Source organism: Myodes glareolus, chromosome 7, assembly GCF_982192425.1.
Source record: "Myodes glareolus chromosome 7, mMyoGla1.1, whole genome shotgun sequence".
In the NCBI taxonomy this organism is placed as follows: Eukaryota; Metazoa; Chordata; class Mammalia; order Rodentia; family Cricetidae; genus Myodes; species Myodes glareolus.
In genome coordinates, this window is record NC_142032.1 from 76,407,698 (window position 1) to 76,426,264 (window position 18,567).

Consider the following 18,567-nt stretch of genomic DNA (forward strand, 5'->3'; position numbering starts at 1 on the left):
ACCAGCCAGGGTCCTCACCTGCGAAAGCTGGTTGAGGGTGGGCGGTTGGAGGATGGGAAGGTCAGCAGGAGGCTGTGACCCTGGAAGCTGGGAAGCTGCAAAGCTCCGTAAGAAACTAGTGCATCCTGAAGATGAGCCCTTCTCTCAGAGGCCTGCAGGGCCAGCATCTGCCCTGCCGGGGACAGTCCTGGGGCAGATGGAGACTTGGAGAAGCCAGAAGTCTCAGAAGTGTCTTTGAGACCCTCGTGTTTGAATAGAGCCAGACCTGGGCAGAATCACGTGACTTTCTGGCCTACCACAGGAGCTATCTTCTGGGTTGTGCTGGTCCCAGAGTTGCCCAGGATCTAGGATCCCGAGTGATCTTGGTGTCTTGGTTGCATCTTGGTCCCGTCTGGCTCTGTGTAGGTTCAGTCTGAACAGATGCATCTGAGCCAAGTGCTGTTCCTTTTTCTTCTGTCGTCTGTGATCTGCTCCGGGCGGGTCAGCTCGCTGCCTGGTCCCAGACGCTCCGCTTCCAAGCAGCTGCTGCCTGGCTCCTGTCTTGATTTCATGCAGGCTCTCTTGGCTATGTTCTGTCTGAACTCTGGCTCAACCTGTCTGGGTGTCAGGCTGACTCCCTTAACTTTCCACTGGGGCTGATTAGGGCTCCATACTTAATGTCTGTCGATGGCTAAATTCAACTTTGCCTTTGGGAATTCTGTCCCACGCAAAGAAGAGTGGGGATCCCAAGGGAGCCCTTTTGTGCCTTCTGCCTAACTGGGTGAGAATGCCGTCCTGGGGCTCAAAGAGGTTGACTGAATAGGCAGTACTGTCCTCCATGCCCCGGGGACGTGGCTGCAGGTCTGTGCATCCACACATCAGTAATGCAGCTCTGCCTGGGTCTGTTTGCAGTGGTTGTCTGTCAGCGCGGCAGTGTGGCTCCATGTGGGTGTTGGGAGCCTATTTCTGTGTGCCCGTGTGTCAGCTCTTCTGTCTGTGTCACCGGTCTGCCTGGAGATGGCAGTGTGGGTGGGTGAATCCCTTTGTGTCTCTGAGCCCTGAGGGTGGAGGGTTGAGCAGCTGCACGTTGCAACTGGGAAATCCAAGTCAGAGAGAGTTGGTGGGTGTGCGGCTGGAAGGGACTGGAAGAGAGTGAGCGACTGGTGTGGGGGAAGAGGGGTCTCCAGCAGCGGAGTGCAGCAGGAGGAGGAAGGCGTGGGAGGAAGCAGGTCAGAGTGCTGCTGACTCTGCTCAGCCAGCCTTTGCTGGGCCTGGCTGTGCTCGCTCAACTTGGCACCAGCTACTGGCAGCTTGGCAGCCATGCGACCTTCCATAAGAGAATGAATGGTCAGGTCGGGGCAGGGAAAAGGGAGACCTGAGCCGGCGCTGCTAAGGGATGGCGCTGCTAAGGGATGGCGGGAAGGCTCAGAGCCCGGGAAGGGAAGAGACAACCATCACAAACGTGACAACTAGCTGGTTGTTGAAATGTTGCCATTTGTATCTAGCATTCAATAGGGACAGCCTGGACTAATGTCTCTTTCAGGGTGACTGAACACCTGAGGCTGTTCCTACCCCAGGAAATGCCTTTAGCTGACTCCCTTTAAGGTACCCTGGCATCTGAGACATTGTTCTTCAAGTAACCCAGTGCTGGCTCTGAGCCTAGAACTGGTGCCATCCGTGTGTGTGGCAGGTAGAGGACCAGAGAGCAAGCACATCAACCTTGGGGAGCGGGGTAGGACTGCTCATGCGTCTGGCCTTGCTTTGCTCCCCAGGCAAAAGACAGCGATGATGAAGAGGAGGTGGTCCACGTGGATCGAGACCACTTTATGGATGAGTTCTTTGAACAGGTAGAGCCCCCAGTAGCCCTGGCCCAGAACCGTGCCCGTCCCCAGCAACATCCTTTGCCCTGTGCACCCCTGTTTCCCGCACACTCCTTGGCCTTCTGGGTTTGGCCCATTTCACTGAGCACTGGCTAGTTGTCCCGATTCCCTCATCTGGCCCACCAACTTGGGTGAGGTGTCACTGAGTTCCTGCCCAGGTGGAAGAGATCCGAGGCTGCATCGAGAAACTGTCTGAGGATGTGGAGCAGGTGAAGAAACAGCACAGCGCCATCCTTGCTGCCCCCAACCCGGATGAGAGTGAGTGCCACTTCAGGGGGACTCGGGGAGCGGGAGCCCCATCCAGGTTCTCACTTCCCTGTTTGCCCTCCCCAGAGACCAAACAGGAGCTGGAGGACCTCACGGCAGACATCAAAAAGACCGCAAACAAGGTCCGGTCCAAGTTGAAAGGTGAGTGACGTAACCTTAAATCTGCGGAGAAAGATCTCCGCCGCGCACTGGACAAAGCCGGTCCCTGTAAGCCATGTTCACAGGCTTCTGGGGACCAGATTCCTATTCAGGGAGCTATACACAAGCCCACTTCGGCCCACATTCTTTGGAGACACATGACAGGGAAGTGAGCTGGGTAGAGTTTCCGCCTGAACTGCACCTGAGAGCCATCAATCAGAGGAATACAGATTTCCAGTCAGTCACGGTGGTGATGACCTATAGTCCCGGCACTCAGGAGGCTGCCTCAGGAAAAGTCAGAGTTTCCTATGAATGTGGGCTACACAGTGAGACCCTATTTCAAAAAATCCAGGGAGAAAGGGAGGCGGGGAGGATGAAAGAAACATCCTCCTCCAAGGTTTTAATTTTGTTCAGTCCTCATTTGTCCTGAACAGGCTCTGAGCACGACACTGAGCACCCAGTAGGTGGCTCAGCAAATGCTTCTGAATTAGTATCCTCGGCTCAGGACAGATTGGACTGTGTGGCTGACATCAGGGGCTGGCACGCTTTCAGGAGGGCCTTGCCAAAGGCTCATGCATTCACTCTAATTTAAGGACTTGGGTGCTGGTAATAATCACCTTCCCCCAAAGCACTGTGGGTTGGGAACCTCCTCGTCTGCTGGTGCCAGGGGAATAGCAGCATTAAGGAGCTGCCACTGGCGTGCCATGGTAATTCAGCAGCAGAAGACAGTCACCGAGTGCCTGCAGCCCTGGGCCTGTTGCTGAACTTTAGACAGGCTTTATCAAGGGCCTGTCCCCCAAACCGTTAGCCTTACCTGGGGAGATGAGGAAACAAGCTTCATGTCCTTTTGGACTCAAGGGGAGGCCTTCTGGGAGCCTTTGATGCTGACCTGTAAAGATAAGCCCTTTGCAGGTGTGCTCTGGGGTCATGGTCATGCAATCTGCATGGGAGGAGTTCAGCCTGTGAGGTCCCCTTACTGCCGACAGTCCCTGTCCGCGGTTTGCTCGTTAGTATAGTAGGAGAAACTGAAGCAATTATAAAATTTTTTTAAAGATTTATTTATTATGGATACAGTGTTCTGCCTGCATGTATGCCTGCAGGCCTGCAGAGGGCACCAGGTCTCATTATGGATGGTTGTGAGCCCCTATGTGGTTGCTGGGAATTGAACTCAGGACCTCTGGAAGAGAAACCAGTGCTCTTAACCTCTGAGCCATCCCTCCAGCCCTTTCCCTTATATTTTTGACAGCGAAATATTTTTCTCCAGATGAAGTCTTACCAAGAATCTCAAATATAAAATATAAAAGTTGCCAGATGTGGTGGCGCACACTGTTAGACTCAGCGCTAGGGAGGCAGAGGCAGGTAGATTTCTATGAGTTCAAGGCCAGCCTCGTCTACATAGTGAGTTCCAGGAGAGCCAGAGTTGTAAGGTGACATTTTCAAAACAAACTCCATAAAACTCAGGTTGCAGAGAGGCATAATAGTGTGCCCCTATAATTTTAGCACTCGGTGGACTGAGGTGGGTGGGAGGGAGGGTCACAGGTCCAGGATTCCATAGTTTCTTCAGACCCATTGTGTCCTGATCTAGAACACATTCTAGAAGGCTATGAGGAAAACATTGTGGTCAGGGGTTCGGGAAATAGTTCCAGACAGGAGACAGGAAAAGTGAAGATCGTTTAAGAAATTGACCAGACATAGGGAGGTGGTGGCACACGCCTTTAATCCCAGCACTCAGGAGGCAGAGGCAGGCGTATCTCTGTGAGTTTGAGACCAGTGTGGTCTACAAGAGCTAGTTCCAGGACAGGCTGCAAACTACAGAGAAACCCTGTCATGAAAAAGAAAATTGACCAGGAAGAAAAAAATTCCCATCTTTTCCATTTTTTTTCCAGTTGGTGGCATTAGGGTGACTTTGAAAAGTTGTCTCAGGAATTCAAACCCCAGTTTCTAGTGTGAAATATTAACCAGTATCACTGAGTTCCCAGAATTGTTGTAAAAGACCCGTCTACAAAGAGTTGGCCTTAGCCCCAGGTCTCATAACATAGCCCAGCAGGATCAGTAGGTCCCTGGATCCCCGGTCATGTACGCCTGGTGCTTTCTCTGAGCTGGCCCAGCCAGCAATAGCACCCAGTCACTGTTTCTGCTTCTGCTTGCAGGAGAGCCTTGAGGTGCCATCTAGCTCCATCCCTCCCCTAATGCCAGGAGGACAGAGAGATGGCATTCTCAGGACTGTCCCAGAGGTCCCGAGTCTCAGCAGCCTGGGTGATTCATCCCTGCTGCACTTTCTGATCTTAATGTGAAGAAGCTGTTCCTGCAAGCTCTGCTCAGAAAAGCTGAGTGATGGAGCCGGGAATCCACGGTCCAGAAACAGTACAAAACATCCTTTACAAGTAGAAACTCAGCCGAGCAGTGGTGCACATACCTTTAGTCCCAGCGCTCAGGAGGCAGAGGCAGGCAGATCTCTGTGAGTTCGAGGCCAGCCTGGTCTACAAGAGCTAGTTCCAGGACAGGCTCCAAAGAGGAAACCCTGTCTTGAAAAATCATAAATACCTAGGTAGGTAGGTAGATAGATAGAAGTAGGAATTTAGCCAGGCAGTGGTGGTACATGCCTCTAATCCCAGCACTTAGAAGGCAGCGTTCGAAGCCAGCCTGGTCTACAGAGCAAGTTCCAGACAGCCAGGGCTACCTAGAGAAACCTTGTCTCAAAAAAACCAAAAGGTAAAACAAAAAAAGAAGCAGGAACTCACAGAACAGGCAGGGCAGGAGAACTAAGTTTTCTCTGTTAGAACATCTACAGAATTCTCATGTAAGGGTGACCACCAAAAAGTCAGAAGGTAGTGGGGGCCTTGCCTGTAGTAGCAGCTACTCGGAAAGTGAGGCAGAGGTGTCTTTGAGTCCACAAGTTTCAGGCAATGTAACCAATCACACCCTGCCTTTAAAAGCACGCACACATGCACACACACACACACACACACACACACACAAAGTGCTGTTGGGTTTTGCTTTTTGTTTAGAGGTAAAAGGAACTGGAGACTACTTTGGGGGGTGTCCCCTCTAGTGAACGGACTATATTCCCTCCAAGGCAAAATTCTTCCATGAAAACAAAGCTTCTGTCTGGTGACCTTTTGACTCTGTCTCTTTCCCTACCTGCCTTAGGAAACCCCCTCAGATTCCTGCTTGTCTATTGGCAGCCTGCAAAACTAGACCTCGCCATAATTTGTTTCTTTCTTTTTTCCTTTTCATGATTTTTTTGGTTTTTGCTTTGTTTTGTTTTTGTTTTTTGAGACAGGGTTTCTCTGCAGCTTTGGAGCCTGTCCAGGAACTTGCTCTGTAGTAAGTTCGAGGCTGGCCTCGAACTCACAGAGATCGTCCTGCCTCTGCCTCCCAAGTGCCGGAGATTAAAGGCCTGCGCCACCATCGCCTAGGAACCATAATTCCTTTCGTGGAGCATGGTGTCTTTTCCCTTAACCTGGACCCTACCTCTTCCTACACCCCAGATCCCGGTCCCCATCTCTGTCTCCAGCCTGTGACTGTGCCTTTTCTCCTGTAGCGATCGAGCAAAGCATTGAGCAGGAAGAGGGGCTGAATCGTTCCTCCGCCGACCTGCGCATCCGCAAGACTCAGGTAAGCTCAGCATGCAGGGAACCAGCCCTGGCAGGAGTGGTCTCTGTGAGGGCCTCTGGGCGGGGTTGTGCCAGAGAGCAGAGCGAAGGATGGAGGTACCTTGTGTTCATGACACCCTGCGGTGTCTTTCCCGATTCTCCAGCACTCCACCCTCTCGCGGAAGTTCGTGGAGGTAATGACCGAGTATAACGCAACCCAGTCCAAGTACCGGGACCGCTGCAAGGACCGCATCCAGCGGCAGCTGGAGATCAGTGCGTGTGCCCCTCCCCATCCCCAAAGTCCCAGGACTTGACAGGCCGGCTCCAGGGGGTTCCTCCCTGGAGCCAGCACCTGGCCTGAGCCTGGAAGGGTGGGTCCTGGGCTCCTGTTCCCTTCACCCCACCACCTCAGACCCAGTTCCTGAGCAGGAAGTTCTTTCTCTCCACAGCTGGCAGGACCACTACCAATGAAGAACTGGAAGACATGTTGGAAAGCGGGAAGCTGGCCATCTTCACGGACGATGTGAGCCCTGGGTCGGGTCAGGGTCTGTCGGGAAAACATTGGCCTCTTCTCCATGTCCACTCTGGAATCTCAGACAATGGACAACTTGGACCAAGAACTGGGGGATTCCACGGGGGCGGGGCAGGAAGGCACCTTCGTGAAAAGGGTCAATAGCGCTGCACGAGGCATTTTTTCACACTTGCAGGGTTTTTTGTTTGTTTTTTGAGACAGGATTGTTTCAAAACTCACAATCCTCTTGGCCTCACCCAGAATTACAGGGGTGTACCACTGTGTCTACCCTCTCTTAATTGTCTCCAAAATCTTAAAGGTAACTCATTTCTTAGATGAGGAAAATTGAGCCAGAAGGTGAAACAACTTGGGAAGAACTTGACTCCACAGTCTTAATTTCTTTTGGTTTCTTTTTTTTTTTTTTGCGTTTCTTTTTTTTTTAAATTGATTTTATTGAGCTCTACATTTTTCTCTGCTCCCCTCCCTGCCTCTCCCCTCCTCCCTTCAACCCTCCCCCAAGGTCCTCTTGCTCCCAATTTACTCAGGAGATCTTGTCTTTTTCTACTTTCTACTTCCCATGTAGATTAGATCTATGTAAGTCTCTCTTAGGGTCCTCATTGTTGTCTAAGTTCTCTGGGATTGTGGTTTGTAGGCTGGCTTTCTTTGCTTTATGTTTAAAAACCACCTATGAGTAAGTACATATGATAATTGTCTTTCTGGGTCTGGGTTACCTCAATCAAAATAATGTTTTCTAGCTCCATCCATTTGCCTGCAAAATTCAAGCTGTCGTTATTTTTTCTGCTGTGTAGTACTCTGTTGTGTAAATGTACCACATTTTCCTTCTCCATTCTTCAGTCAAGGGGCATTTAGGTTGTTTCCAGGTTCTGTCTATGACAAACAAAGCTGCTATGAACATAGTTGAGCACATGTCCTTGTGGCATGATTGAGCATCTTTTGGATATATACCTAAAAGTGGTATTACTGGGTCTTGAGGAAGGTTGTTTCCTAATTTTCTGAGAAAAGGGGTTGTACCAGCTTGCACTCCCACCAGCAATGCAGAAGTGTTCCCTTTTCCGCACAACCTCTCCAGCATAAGTTGTCATCAGTGTTTTTGATTTTGGATTTTGGCCATTGTTACAGGTGTAAGATGGAATCTCAGAGTTCTTTTGATTTGCATTTTTCTGATGACTAAGGATGTTGAGCATTTCCTTAGGTGTCTTTCAGCCATTTTAGATTCCTCTGTTGAGAGTTCTTTGTTTAGGTCTGTACTCCATTTTTTTTTATTGGATTATGTGTTCTTTTGGTGTCCAATTTCTTGAGTTCTTTGTATATTTTGGAGATCAGACCTCTGTCTGATGTGCAGTTAGTGAAGATCTTTTCCCATTCTGTAGGCTGTCATTTTGTCTTGTTGACCGTGTTCTTTGCTTTACAGAAGCTTTTCAGTTTCAGGAGGTCCCATTTATTAATTGTTTCTCTCAGTGTCTGTGCTGCTGGGGTTATATTTAGGAAGTGGTCTCCTGTGCCAATGCGTTCAAGTGTACTTCCCACTTTCTCTTCTATAAGGTTCAGTGTGGCTGGCTTTATGTTGAGATCTTTAATCCATTTGGACTTGAGTCTTGTGCATGGTGATAGATATGGGTCTATTTTCATTCTTCTACATGTTGATATCCAGTTATGCCAGCACCACTTGTTAAATATACTTTCTTTTTTTCATTTGATATTTTTTGCTTCTTTATCAAAGATCAGGTGTTCGAAGATATGTGGGTTGATACCCGAGTCTTCTGTTCAGTTACATTGGTCCTCCTGTCTGTTCTTATGCCAGTACCAGGCTGTTTTCAGTACTGTAGCTCTGTAGTAGAGTTTGAAGTCAGGGATTGTGATGCCTCCAGAAGTTCTTTTATTGTACAGGATTGTTTTGGCTCTCCTGGGTTTGTTTTTTTTGTTTGTTTGGTTTTTTTTTTTGTTTTGTTTTGTTTTTTTTTTTTTTGCTTTTCCATATGAAGTTGAGTACCATTCTTTCGAGGTCTTTGAAGAATTTTGCTAGGATATTGATGGGCATTGCGTTGAATCTGTAGACTGCTTTCAGTAAGAACACAGTCTTAGTTTCTGAGTCAGAGTTCTTCAGTGTGGTGACTGAAGTGACAGCATACTTCCCTCCCCAGAACCACAGGACCCACAGCCCATTCCCCCTCCTGAAGCCTGCCATTCTTTGTGGCTCGTTTTTGGAGGCTCTGTTTCTCCACACGGCCCTGTTCTGTTCTTTGTGAGCGCAGGGGCTTCCCCCAAACCCAGGTTCTCTTTCTCCTTGTGGGCGTGCACTCTGGCCTGCCCAGCCCTGTGTCCATCTCTGCCTCTGTGGCCAGATGGCTTTGGGAAATGGTGTAACCAGGCATAAAGTGTTCACTGTGTTTGTCGGAGAGTCGGCAGTGAAATGTATTTGTTGAATTGACCCTGGAGGGGCCAGTGAGACACCCCTCCTCCTTCCAATACAGCTCTCCTCAGACTGTCTTGTCTCTGTGTGAGACTGGAGAGGAGCCTGGCAGGCGACTCCAAGAGGTCTTACTTTAGTGGGCAAGAGCTGGCCTCTGGCCAGGCATGGTGGTGAACACCTTTAATCCCAGCCCTTGGGAAGATCTCTGGGAGTTCAAGACCAGTCTGGTCTACATAGCTTCCAGGACAGCCAGGACTACATAGAGATACTTGCTTCAAATAAATTAATTAAATAAAATAAAAAATAAAAAAATAAAAGGTTGACCTCTGCCTCCTGGCATTCCATTGTGGTCATGGAAACCACCTTTATGGAACCCACTCAGTTTCACAACAATGTCAATGGGGTTGGGAGCCTGGATGGGCTGAGGAAATGGCAGATGAGCCCTTAATGGGCTGAGGAAATGGCAGATGAGCCCTGGATGGGCTGAGGAAAGGGCAGATGAGCCCTGGATGGGCTGAGGAAAGGGCAGATGAGCCCTGGATGGGCTGAGGAAAGGGCAGATGAGCCCTGGATGGGCTGAGGAAAAGGCAGATGAACCCTAAGTGTTGGCTAGGATTATTATTAATACTGGAGTCAAGGAAGATGTCAAGAGTTGTCATTGAGATGGACCTTAAGAGACAACAGGATGGGGCTGGAGAAGTGGCTCAGTGGTTAAGAGCACTGGCTGCTCTACCAGAGGTCCTGAGTTCAATTCCCAGCACCCACATAGTGACTCTCAACCATCTGTAACTGTAGTCCCGTGGGATCCAGTGCCCTCTTCTGGTGTGCAGATGATGTACATGCAGACAAAACACTCATATATGGAAATAAATAAGTCTTTAAAAAAGAAAAAGAGAGACAGCAGGATCTGGGGAGAGATGGTTTAGTGGTTATGGCACCAGAACCAGAACCAGAGTTCAACTGTGTCAGGGCTCACAAGGTCCTGTAATTCCAGCTCCAGGGGACTCAGGTCCTTTGATCCATGTGGGCAACTGAATTTATCTTCTAGTGCAAACACATACACTTTAAAAAAAAAAATCTAAGCTAAAAAGGAGAAGCAAATGAGTGTTTAGATAATGAGAATATTGGCAAAGAGCAGTCAAAATATAGACAGGGAGACAGGGACGCTTGCAGGACAGCTGCTGGATGACCTTGGCACTTACAATAGGGGCAGGAAATATGGGTAGAAAGGGTCTATTTTGGAAGTGAGCTTGGAGTGAGGGAGAGTGAGAGGGATGGGGGGAAGGGTTGCTCCCCATGTGTGGTGAGGGGCCAGAGTGGCTGTATGTGGCCAGTGTAATTGGGAGTTCTGTAGGCACCAGAGGGAAAGCGATTGCCCACTGTGTTCTAAACTCAGTAGGAGCCAATGGCCCAGGTCAGGAGCTGAGGGGACGCTGTAGCTGTGAGCTGGAATTTCTCCTCCTGATCTCGAGACCGGTGTGCATTTTGTTCTTATTTATCCCCTGCTTCATCTCACGAGGCTCCTGTTGACTTGCGGGCACACTGCCTTCACATCTGAGCCTCTGCCTGTCGCTACTGTCCCACCTGATGTATCCCGCCATCGCTGTCAGCTTTGACCATCTCTCTTCCCTGGGCTTCCCTGGTGTGTGTTCCACTACAGGAAGCCGTGGAGCGAGACTGCTGGCCTTCTACAAGCTTTATTTCTTGTAATTCTACAAACTTCTTTTGATGCTTATGGTGTTCCAAGGATTGTTCAAAGTTACATACACAAACGCATTCAATTTAACAACAATCTTTTGAGATAGGTGCTATTATGGTCCTCCTTCTTTCCTTCCTTCCTTCCTTCCTTTCTTCCTTCCTTCCTTCCTTCCTTCCTTCCTTCCTTCCTTCCTTCCTTCCTTCCTGCCTTCCTTCTTTCCCCTCCCTTCCTCCCTTCCTTTTCTTTTCTTTCTTTCTCTCCCTCTCCCCCCACCTCTTTTTCTCCAGACAGGGTTTTACTGTGTAGCCCTGGCTGTCCTGGAACTCATTCTGTGAACCAGGCTGACCTCGAACTCACAGAGATCGCCTACCTCTGCCTCCCGAGTGCTAGGATCAAAGGCAGGTGCCACCACCGCCCAGCTTATGATCCATATTCTCTAGGTGGTGGCTAGCAAGGTCCAGAAGAGGGTAAATAATTAGCCCAAGGATTTGTACCCAGCCCCTCTAACTGTTAGGTTGAAACCGTTACATGGACAAAGGGTGTTCACAGCCCATTCTTCCCCCCACCGCCCTAGATCAAAATGGACTCGCAGATGACAAAGCAGGCACTAAATGAGATTGAGACAAGGCACAATGAGATCATCAAACTGGAGACCAGCATCCGAGAGCTGCACGACATGTTTGTGGACATGGCCATGCTGGTGGAGAGCCAGGTACAGGCTGCACCAGTCTGGGGGTCCCCACGAGCCCCAAGGGTGCCTTTTCCAGCCGACCCTCATTCTCCCCTCTTCACATTTCCCATCTGCAGGGCGAGATGATTGACCGCATCGAATACAATGTGGAACATTCCGTGGACTATGTGGAACGAGCTGTGTCCGACACCAAGAAAGCTGTGAAATACCAGAGCAAGGCGAGGAGGGTAAGCAGGGGAGGTGGCCTGACGGGGCAGGAGATCAGTGGGTGGAGTGTGGCAGTTACGAAATGGGTGAGAGGCCTTATCTCTGGCTCTGACCTCTTCCTGTTTCTGTTTTCTCTCCCCTCTTTCCTCATGTCCTATATCCCAACTCTCCCTTCATTTGTCTGTCTGTCTGTCTGTCTGTCTGTCTCTCTCTCCCCCTCTTCCCCCCTTATCTTTCCACCTGCAGAAGAAAATCATGATCATCATTTGCTGTGTGGTGCTGGGGGTGGTCTTGGCGTCATCTATTGGGGGGACACTGGGCTTGTAGGCCCCTACCCTTCTCTTCCCTCAGTCCCTCCCCACTCATTGGGAGCAATCCCCTCCCCCTTCACTCTCCCCTGCTCCAAGCTCACTCCCAAAACAGACCCAGGCAGTTTCAGCTCCTGCCACCCTCATGCACACCCTGGAGTCCCTGGCTCTCACTTTGCCATGGAGCCTCCCTCCACCTTGCCGCACATAGATAACAGCAGGCGTGATCACACATGCACACCAACATGCATGCCGCGGGCACATGCTCAAGACGTGTGGACACCCCAGCGTGTATGTACTTGTGTAGATGTATGTAGATCCCCTGAACCTCTTGCTGCCACCTCCATCCTGTGTGGTCTGAACTTCCCTCTCTCCCGTTGCTGTGCAGACTGTGGCCGAGTAGAACACAGCAGCCCACCATACCCCAACCTGTCTTCTGTGAACAGACACGTGTAGTGCAGGTGTGTGTGTGTGTGTGTGTGCTCGCGTGTGTGCACAGATCTGTGGCCATACAATGTGTGTACATGGAGTTTTCTAAGTGTGAAAACCCAATGCAAAAGCAATTCCTCCACTGACCTTCTCTCCTATATGCTCCATCTGGAGTGGGAGGGATGTGTGAGGGTAATTCCCAGCCTCCAAGGATCCAGGGAGGCCCAGAGACCACGGCACATGTCTCCTGTGATGTAGAACTCACAAACTCTCCTGGCTCAGTTACTGCCAGGGGTTCACTTCATGTCCTGGGGACTCCCCCCACCCGTGTGTGTGTGTGTGTGTGTGTGTGTGTGTGCGTGCGCATATGTGTGTGGAGCCTTGAGTTCAGGGGAAGCAAGTGGAAGCCTGTGTGTACATGATAAAGATCCTGACTCAGTTGGTATGAATGTGCGTTTCCCTAATAGGTGATGATGTAAAGGGCTGGTGCATAAGACTCTCTCTCTCTCTCTCTCTCTCTCTCTCTCTCTCTCTCTCTCTCTCTGTGTGTGTGTGTGTGTGTGTGTGTAGTGTAGTGCTGATAATCTTCTCTTAGAGCCATCCATGCTGTGAATCAGACACTAGTTTTGAATGGGTAGAGATAGCTGTCACTAAGCTACCTGGAATACGACTGTGTTCGTGTGCACCCTTGTGGACTTTCTACATAACATGTTTCTGCTTCTGTGCGTCACACACATACACGTTTCTCTTTAAGTTCATGCTCCCCAGATTTATCCAGACTTAGTTGCTCCTCCCTTTCCTCAGAACAGCAGCTCACACTGCTCTATCTATCAGGAGTGTGCCAGGAGTGTGCAAGGGCTGTTTCCTCCCTCTCCAAACCATCTGATGGGAACACACACCTAGACTCTTACCTTTCTCTCTCTGCCCAACAGCAGTACTGAGCCTTGAACAACTAGCACGTCCTAGTGTGTTCACAAATGCCGAGGCTGAGGAAGTTCCAGAAAGGTGCTCACACACGGGTGCAGGGGCCTCACACACAAACAGCATGGTGCCCATCCCGGGCCACACCAGTTTGCACACAAACTGTCTCCTGGAAGGAGTGTGGTAGGCCTAAGGAGGTAAGATGCCAAGGGCTGCTCCAGACAGGCGGGAAACAGTGGCATTTCCCTTTCCTGCCTCTCAAACTCACCTTGAAGCTCTTGTTTGTCCTCACTGCCTCAGCCGATGCTTTGAACTCTTCCTCAAGGAACTTGGGTTTGGGCAGCTGGATTTTACACACACCTGAGTGGCTACTTAGGGCCATCCTTGAATCTATCCCTCAGACATGTGTACTGCTGAAGCCATCAGCCCGGCCTCTACCACAGCTGGGTGACAGGGAGGTTGAGAAAGGGAGCGTCCTCCGGCAGTGAGGAATGGAGAAACCCCTTCCACTGTGTGGACAGTTGTGCACTGTGTGGGCTCTCGGGGAGCAGGCAGGATGTCAGCGGGATAAAGGACAGTGCTACAAGTCCTGTGAATGTGTAGGTGGCACACAGAGGCACATGTGTCCTGGCCTGCAGTCGGGTAGCCATGTGAAGTGTGTGTGAACACAGGTGCACGCAGGACTCGGGGAGAAGGGAGAGGGGGAGTCCCTGAAAATAATGGCTTTCTAAATGGAAATCTTCTGAGCAAGCCCTGAGAGCTCATCTCTTCCCTGCTTGACTGTTTGAGCTCTGCCCACCTGGTGTGTGTGCGTGTGTGCATGTGTGCATGTGTCCATCCACGTGTGTGTAACCCCCAGGTTAGCTATGCTGAAGAGGGAGCCTGCCTATCCATTTCCAGAATACTCTTCGGCAGGACAGGAGTTCGCCCAGAGCTTCGTGCCCCCGTCCTTGACTTCTCTGGAGATGCCAGAGGAGGCCCCAGCATCCACCCACTTCTTCCTTCAGCCCAGCCAGAACCCCCTTCAACCTAGGTGTTTCTAGCAGCCTCCCTGACACCCCAGTCACGGTGTTCACAAGGGCAGCCTGTGGCTGGCATGCTGCTTCCGCCTCTTTGAATGGCACTGGGCCCAGGGCTGCCCACCACTGGGTCCCAAGTGGACTAGCAGTCCTGAGTCTGCTGTAACCCAGCTTTCCACAAGACCCACACATCACATGATGGACAAGCTTGTTGACTGTTGTCCATATGTGTGTCCTGGATGATTGTCTGGGGGCTGGTGTCTTTTGCATGTTCTCAGATAAGTGTGTGCCGCCTGCCCTCCACACACCTAAAACCATCAGGCCCAGATGTGCCCCTGTGTGGTCCTATGCCCAAGCCAGGACTCAATGCTTCCATTGTCCCTTCCTTGCCTCTTACAAAGCCCACCATGTGTCTGTCTCCTGTGCCCGTGGGTCATCACGCTCTTGTCATGCCTTGAGCGTGCACACATGATGTGTTCTGTGAACTCACCCTGCCCTACCCACCTCACAGAGGACAAGATGGCCGGTTCCTAGCTCTCTTCTCCCCCACCTAGCCTCTCCCCACGCCCCGCTGTGCAGCTGTGTGCGTTGGTGTGTTTCTGTGTCGCTGGCGTGTTACGTGATGTAGCCATGTTTGCTGACATGAGCCCCTGCCCCCTTTTTTTCTCCATTGGTTTCTAGAACTCTCTCCCTCCCCTCCTGAGGGGACAGGACTCCTGGGGCCTGGCTGGGGGCCCAGAGCCTGGCCACCCTCCTGTTAGCCCTCAGAGTCTTATTTCTCTCTATTGGTGATCAAGTTGCAAATGGATCAAATACAGGAAATTTTGACCCCCGCCCCAGACCTGCATGTCCTGTCCCCAGAGCGCCCGAACCCCATCCTGGGCCAGGTTGGGCCTGGTGGGACGGGAGAAATAGCAACCAATCCAACAGCGGGCTTGCTGTGTGCTCACTTCCTTCTGTCCCCACATGGGACAGGCGCCGTGTTGACGGGAGACACTGGGGGGAGGGGGAACAACAGGTAGACACAGACTTGAAAAAGGATTTTAATCCAGGCTTGGCCTGATACGCCATGGTTGGCTACCTTGACAGAAAGCTAACAATACCGCAGGCACTGAATTTGGTTGGAGAGGTAAGACATGGAAACTCATTGCTTTCTTCAGCTTTCTTTAAAGCACATTAAAAGATAAATGTCTAAAAGAGATACACTTTAAAATAATGATGGAACTATAACCCCTTAAGGAGAGCCAGGGGTGGCGGAAGCCAGGTCTGAAGACCACCTGGAGTAAACAGACCAGCGTGAGCCCCTTCCTGCTTGAAAAACCAGAAGTGGGAAGGGGTAGGGTAGTGAGACCATTTAGAAATCAGCTTTGCTAATCAGCTGGCACCAAAGATAGGCCTGTCCCTAAACCCTGTTAGAACTTGGAGGCTGGGATACCACCCAGACTCAAGATCTATATAGTTAAAACATGGCATGGTTCCTCCCACCCAGTCAGGCACCACAACCCCTAGCCTCAGAAGGCAGTCATTTCTCTCCATCCAGGCTCTGAAGGTTCAGGACCTTGAGTGTGTACCACAGTGGCCTCCAGTCCCTGGCCCTGCCGTCACCGGGCCGAACCCTCCAAGGCCTGCACCCAGTGAATGGTGCGGGCCTTGCTCTCTTCCCATGAGAAGAGGGGCTTGTAGCCAAAATGGCGCTGTGCCTTGTTGGTACTGACAGTAAAGGTGGTATTGGCCACGGCCAGAGTGTAGGGATTCAGCAGGGGTGTGTACAGTACCAGTGGGCGGAGCAGCCACTGCAGCAGGGCATTGAGGGTAGCCAGCAGCAGCAGCAGCCAGTAGGGCAACAGTGGGTGGGTGCCTATCAGCCGCAGTCCACAGGGACCCAGAAACTCCATGTTGAAGTCCTCGTAGCTCTTATAAGGCGATTTATCATAGCAGAAATACACCTGGCCACCCATGAGTGTTGCTCGCTGCTCCAGCTCTCGGGCCACCAGCACGTGCATCCAAGCCACATTACCTACCAGTAGGGAGGGAGGCAGATAAGCCCCTGAGGACCCTTGGTCCAGGCCCGTTTGGCCCAAACCTCACTATCTTCTGGTCAAGGTGGCCCTCCCCCACCCCTGTAGCCACCCGCCCTCCGGACATCCTGTAGCTACTTGGTTCCTGTCTGGCTGCTGCCCTTGTCTTTCTCTGGAGAACTGTCCTCACTGTCCTCACTCTGCTTCAGTGTTCGGCATAACCCATGACATGTCAGCCACCCCCAGCTGGCATGGAGACTTTCTCTTGCAATCCATGCAGAAAGTGCCCACATGATCACTGTCTGACTGAGCCCTCACAGGACCAGGGGGACACTCATGACTCTGCCACCTTCAGAGCCAGCCCCCTTGCCCTGCTCTCGGGCTCCCTTTGCCTTGCTCTGCCCTTACCAACATAGACTCGACCGTGCTCCACAGAAGCTGGGACGGCTCGAAAGAGCCGACCCCCAAAGCGCAGTCCTTGGTTGTAGAAATCTCTCATGACCTGATGACCTTCACCGTAGATGCCCGTGGGTCGAAGGGCACATGTCACCAGGGGTAGCCCTCCATTGACCTGGTGGCAAAGGGAAAATGTTGGAGCACACGCCTCTACCCTGGCCACCATGGGTTGGAGATGGATGCAAAGAAGCCTGGGGGGTCAGGTTCTCCTTTACCTTCAGCGCCCCAAGCCCTATTTTTGCAACCTACCTTCCTTCCATTGGCCTCCAGGACCAGTTGCTCAGCAAGAGCTTTGCTGCAAGGGTAGGGGTGCCTGTGGACTGCTTCATATGGGGTGTCCTCATTGCCCCTAGAAGGGGAGAAAACAGACTCAATGCTGGAGGGAAAGGGCCTCTGACATTTAGTGGGACTAAGCTTACCTGTAGAAGGGGTGGCCCTTGATATTAGGTCCCACAACTTCCATGCTGCTTGTGTAGACCAGGAACTGAGTTCCAGTCCGTATACAAGCCTCGATCACATTCTGTGTGCCTGTGAAGGGAAGGGACAAATGCAAGCTGTGTCTTCTTCCTGCCTCGACATCTTTTTCGGCTTTACCTAGTGTCCAGCGTGAACCACCACAGGTCAGGAAAGGGTGGGGGTGCAGTAACGGGGCCCTGTTATCAGCAGGACAGGTTCTCATAGGAACATCACAGAATGCTCACGCTAAGGTCAGACGGGTGTCACACGGAAGAACATGTAGGTAGCGCCTCACCCTGCACGTTCACTTTGTGGATGGTCTTTGGACTGGCCTTCCCAAACACATCCACAAGCCCAGCTGTGTGGATGACCACATGAGATCCAGCCACGGCAGCTGCCACCTCGTGGGCCTGAGTCACATCCCCCTGGATGGCGGTCACTTGCACAGGCCCTGGTGGAGAGGCCCGAGGCAGTGTCAGAGCTGGGGACTTAGCCAGCTGCTGAGTTTGGCCTGCATGCCCCCAGGGGACCACGCATTCGTTCCCAGTGACTCACCCATCCCATCTGCGTGAGCTGGAGGACAGACATAGGAATCACCTTTTCCACAAGTGCACATATCCCAGTTTGGGGAGGATGGGGCGCCACACCTCCTGCCCCATTCCAGTCACCTGTTTTCAACTCCTCCAGCCAGGAACTGAGGTGCAGGTCAAAGACACGCAGCTCCCGGAGCCTGGGCTCCCGCTCCAGCAGCATTCGAACAATATGCTCCCCCAAGAAGCCACAGCCACCTGTGACCAGGTAGACCAGTGTTGGCACCTGTGCAGATTCTGCCATGCCCAGCTGTGGGAAGAGAATTACACTCACTAGAATTGATACTACCTGCTTCAACTATGTGTTTTTCCTAGAAGGGATCTAGTAGGTGGGTGATAATATAGGTGGAAGAGGCTTAGTAGCTGTGGGTTGCAGTTGTGTGCCGGTAGCACTCAGGCTGCCTGCCCTCTTACCCTAAGTCACTCGGATTGGATGCAGAACGGGTTAGGGATTGAGGTGGATGGAAAAAATGACTGGGGATACTAAAGGAGGGAAAAAGGGAAAGAGTTGTTTAGGAAGGGTGCAAGGTGGTGGTAAGGACTGAGCAAAGTAAGAGAAGGGCCCCTTGGGGCTCAGTATCACCTCTGCCTACCTGTAGCTAGTCCCAGGGAGTCCAAACTGGCCACTGGGAGAGGCTGTGTCCTTGGCTGGTGGGCCAGCTAGCTGCACACAGGCTTCCTTCCTTCCGCTTGCTCCTCCTCCCTGGCCCATTCCAGGAAGACCAGCCTAGCCTCCACCCCTAGGGGCGGGCAAGGGAGTTTGGAGGGAATTCTCTTGCCATAGTGCCCCCTGGTGGCCATTCCACTCTCTGTGGCAGAGGACAGAACCTGCCCATTTGGTAATGACGTATTTGGGGATAATGGGGTCGAGACAGGGTGACCTCATCACTGCTACATGACCTTGCTTCTTCCCTCCTGCTGGGTTTCCCAGTAGGCTGGAGTCCCAGCACCAGCTGTGGTTCTGGGGAGAG

The 18,567-nt window shown here is 51.5% G+C and overlaps 2 protein-coding genes across 7 annotated transcripts in view; one reads left to right on the top strand and one right to left on the bottom strand.

Moving 5' to 3' along the window:
* Nucleotides 1–15,010, top strand: part of Stx1b (syntaxin 1B) — a 21,862-nt gene extending 6,852 nt beyond the window's left edge. For both annotated transcript variants that reach the window (XM_087908411.1, XM_087908412.1), the window contains exons 2-10: nt 1,752–1,826; nt 2,018–2,117; nt 2,193–2,267; nt 5,809–5,882; nt 6,025–6,133; nt 6,310–6,383; nt 11,076–11,213; nt 11,309–11,419; nt 11,646–15,010. In XM_087908411.1, coding sequence (XP_087764537.1) covers nt 1,752–1,826; nt 2,018–2,117; nt 2,193–2,267; nt 5,809–5,882; nt 6,025–6,133; nt 6,310–6,383; nt 11,076–11,213; nt 11,309–11,419; nt 11,646–11,726 — 837 coding nt within the window. In that variant the 3' untranslated portion in view covers nt 11,727–15,010. The remainder of the gene's footprint in view (nt 1–1,751; nt 1,827–2,017; nt 2,118–2,192; nt 2,268–5,808; nt 5,883–6,024; nt 6,134–6,309; nt 6,384–11,075; nt 11,214–11,308; nt 11,420–11,645) is intronic.
* Nucleotides 15,011–15,106: 96 nt separating this feature from the next.
* Nucleotides 15,107–18,338, bottom strand: Hsd3b7 (hydroxy-delta-5-steroid dehydrogenase, 3 beta- and steroid delta-isomerase 7). 5 transcript variants are annotated; one of them, XM_048455034.3, is made up of 8 exons: nt 18,190–18,333; nt 18,011–18,079; nt 17,675–17,846; nt 17,302–17,457; nt 16,970–17,078; nt 16,800–16,899; nt 16,503–16,665; nt 15,107–16,093 (listed from the first exon to the last, which is right to left on the bottom strand). In XM_048455034.3, the coding sequence occupies exons 3-8, from the start codon at nt 17,838–17,840 to the stop codon at nt 15,678–15,680; spliced, it is 1,110 nt and encodes a 369-aa protein (XP_048310991.1). In that variant the 5' UTR covers nt 17,841–17,846; nt 18,011–18,079; nt 18,190–18,333; the 3' UTR covers nt 15,107–15,677. The 5 variants fall into 5 exon arrangements, with proteins under 5 accessions (XP_048310991.1, XP_048310990.1, XP_048310992.1 ...); XM_048455033.2 differs by lacking the exon at nt 18,011–18,079 and having other exon boundaries at nt 18,190–18,338; XM_048455035.3 differs by lacking the exon at nt 18,011–18,079 and having other exon boundaries at nt 17,675–17,794; nt 18,190–18,314.
* Nucleotides 18,339–18,567: the final 229 nt, after the last annotated feature.

Bases quoted from the DNA above. Each gene is read 5' to 3' on its own strand.
- Hsd3b7 (XM_048455033.2), bottom strand. From the start codon at position 17,840: ATGGCAGAATCTGCACAGGTGCCAACACTGGTCTACCTGGTCACAGGT. The intron at 17,458-17,674 runs GTGACTGGAATG...CCTCTCCACCAG, and splicing joins GCTGGAGGAGTTGAAAACAG to GGCCTGTGCAAGTGACCGCC. The intron at 16,666-16,799 runs GTAGGTTGCAAA...CTTTGCCACCAG, and splicing joins TGGAGGCCAATGGAAGGAAG to GTCAATGGAGGGCTACCCCT.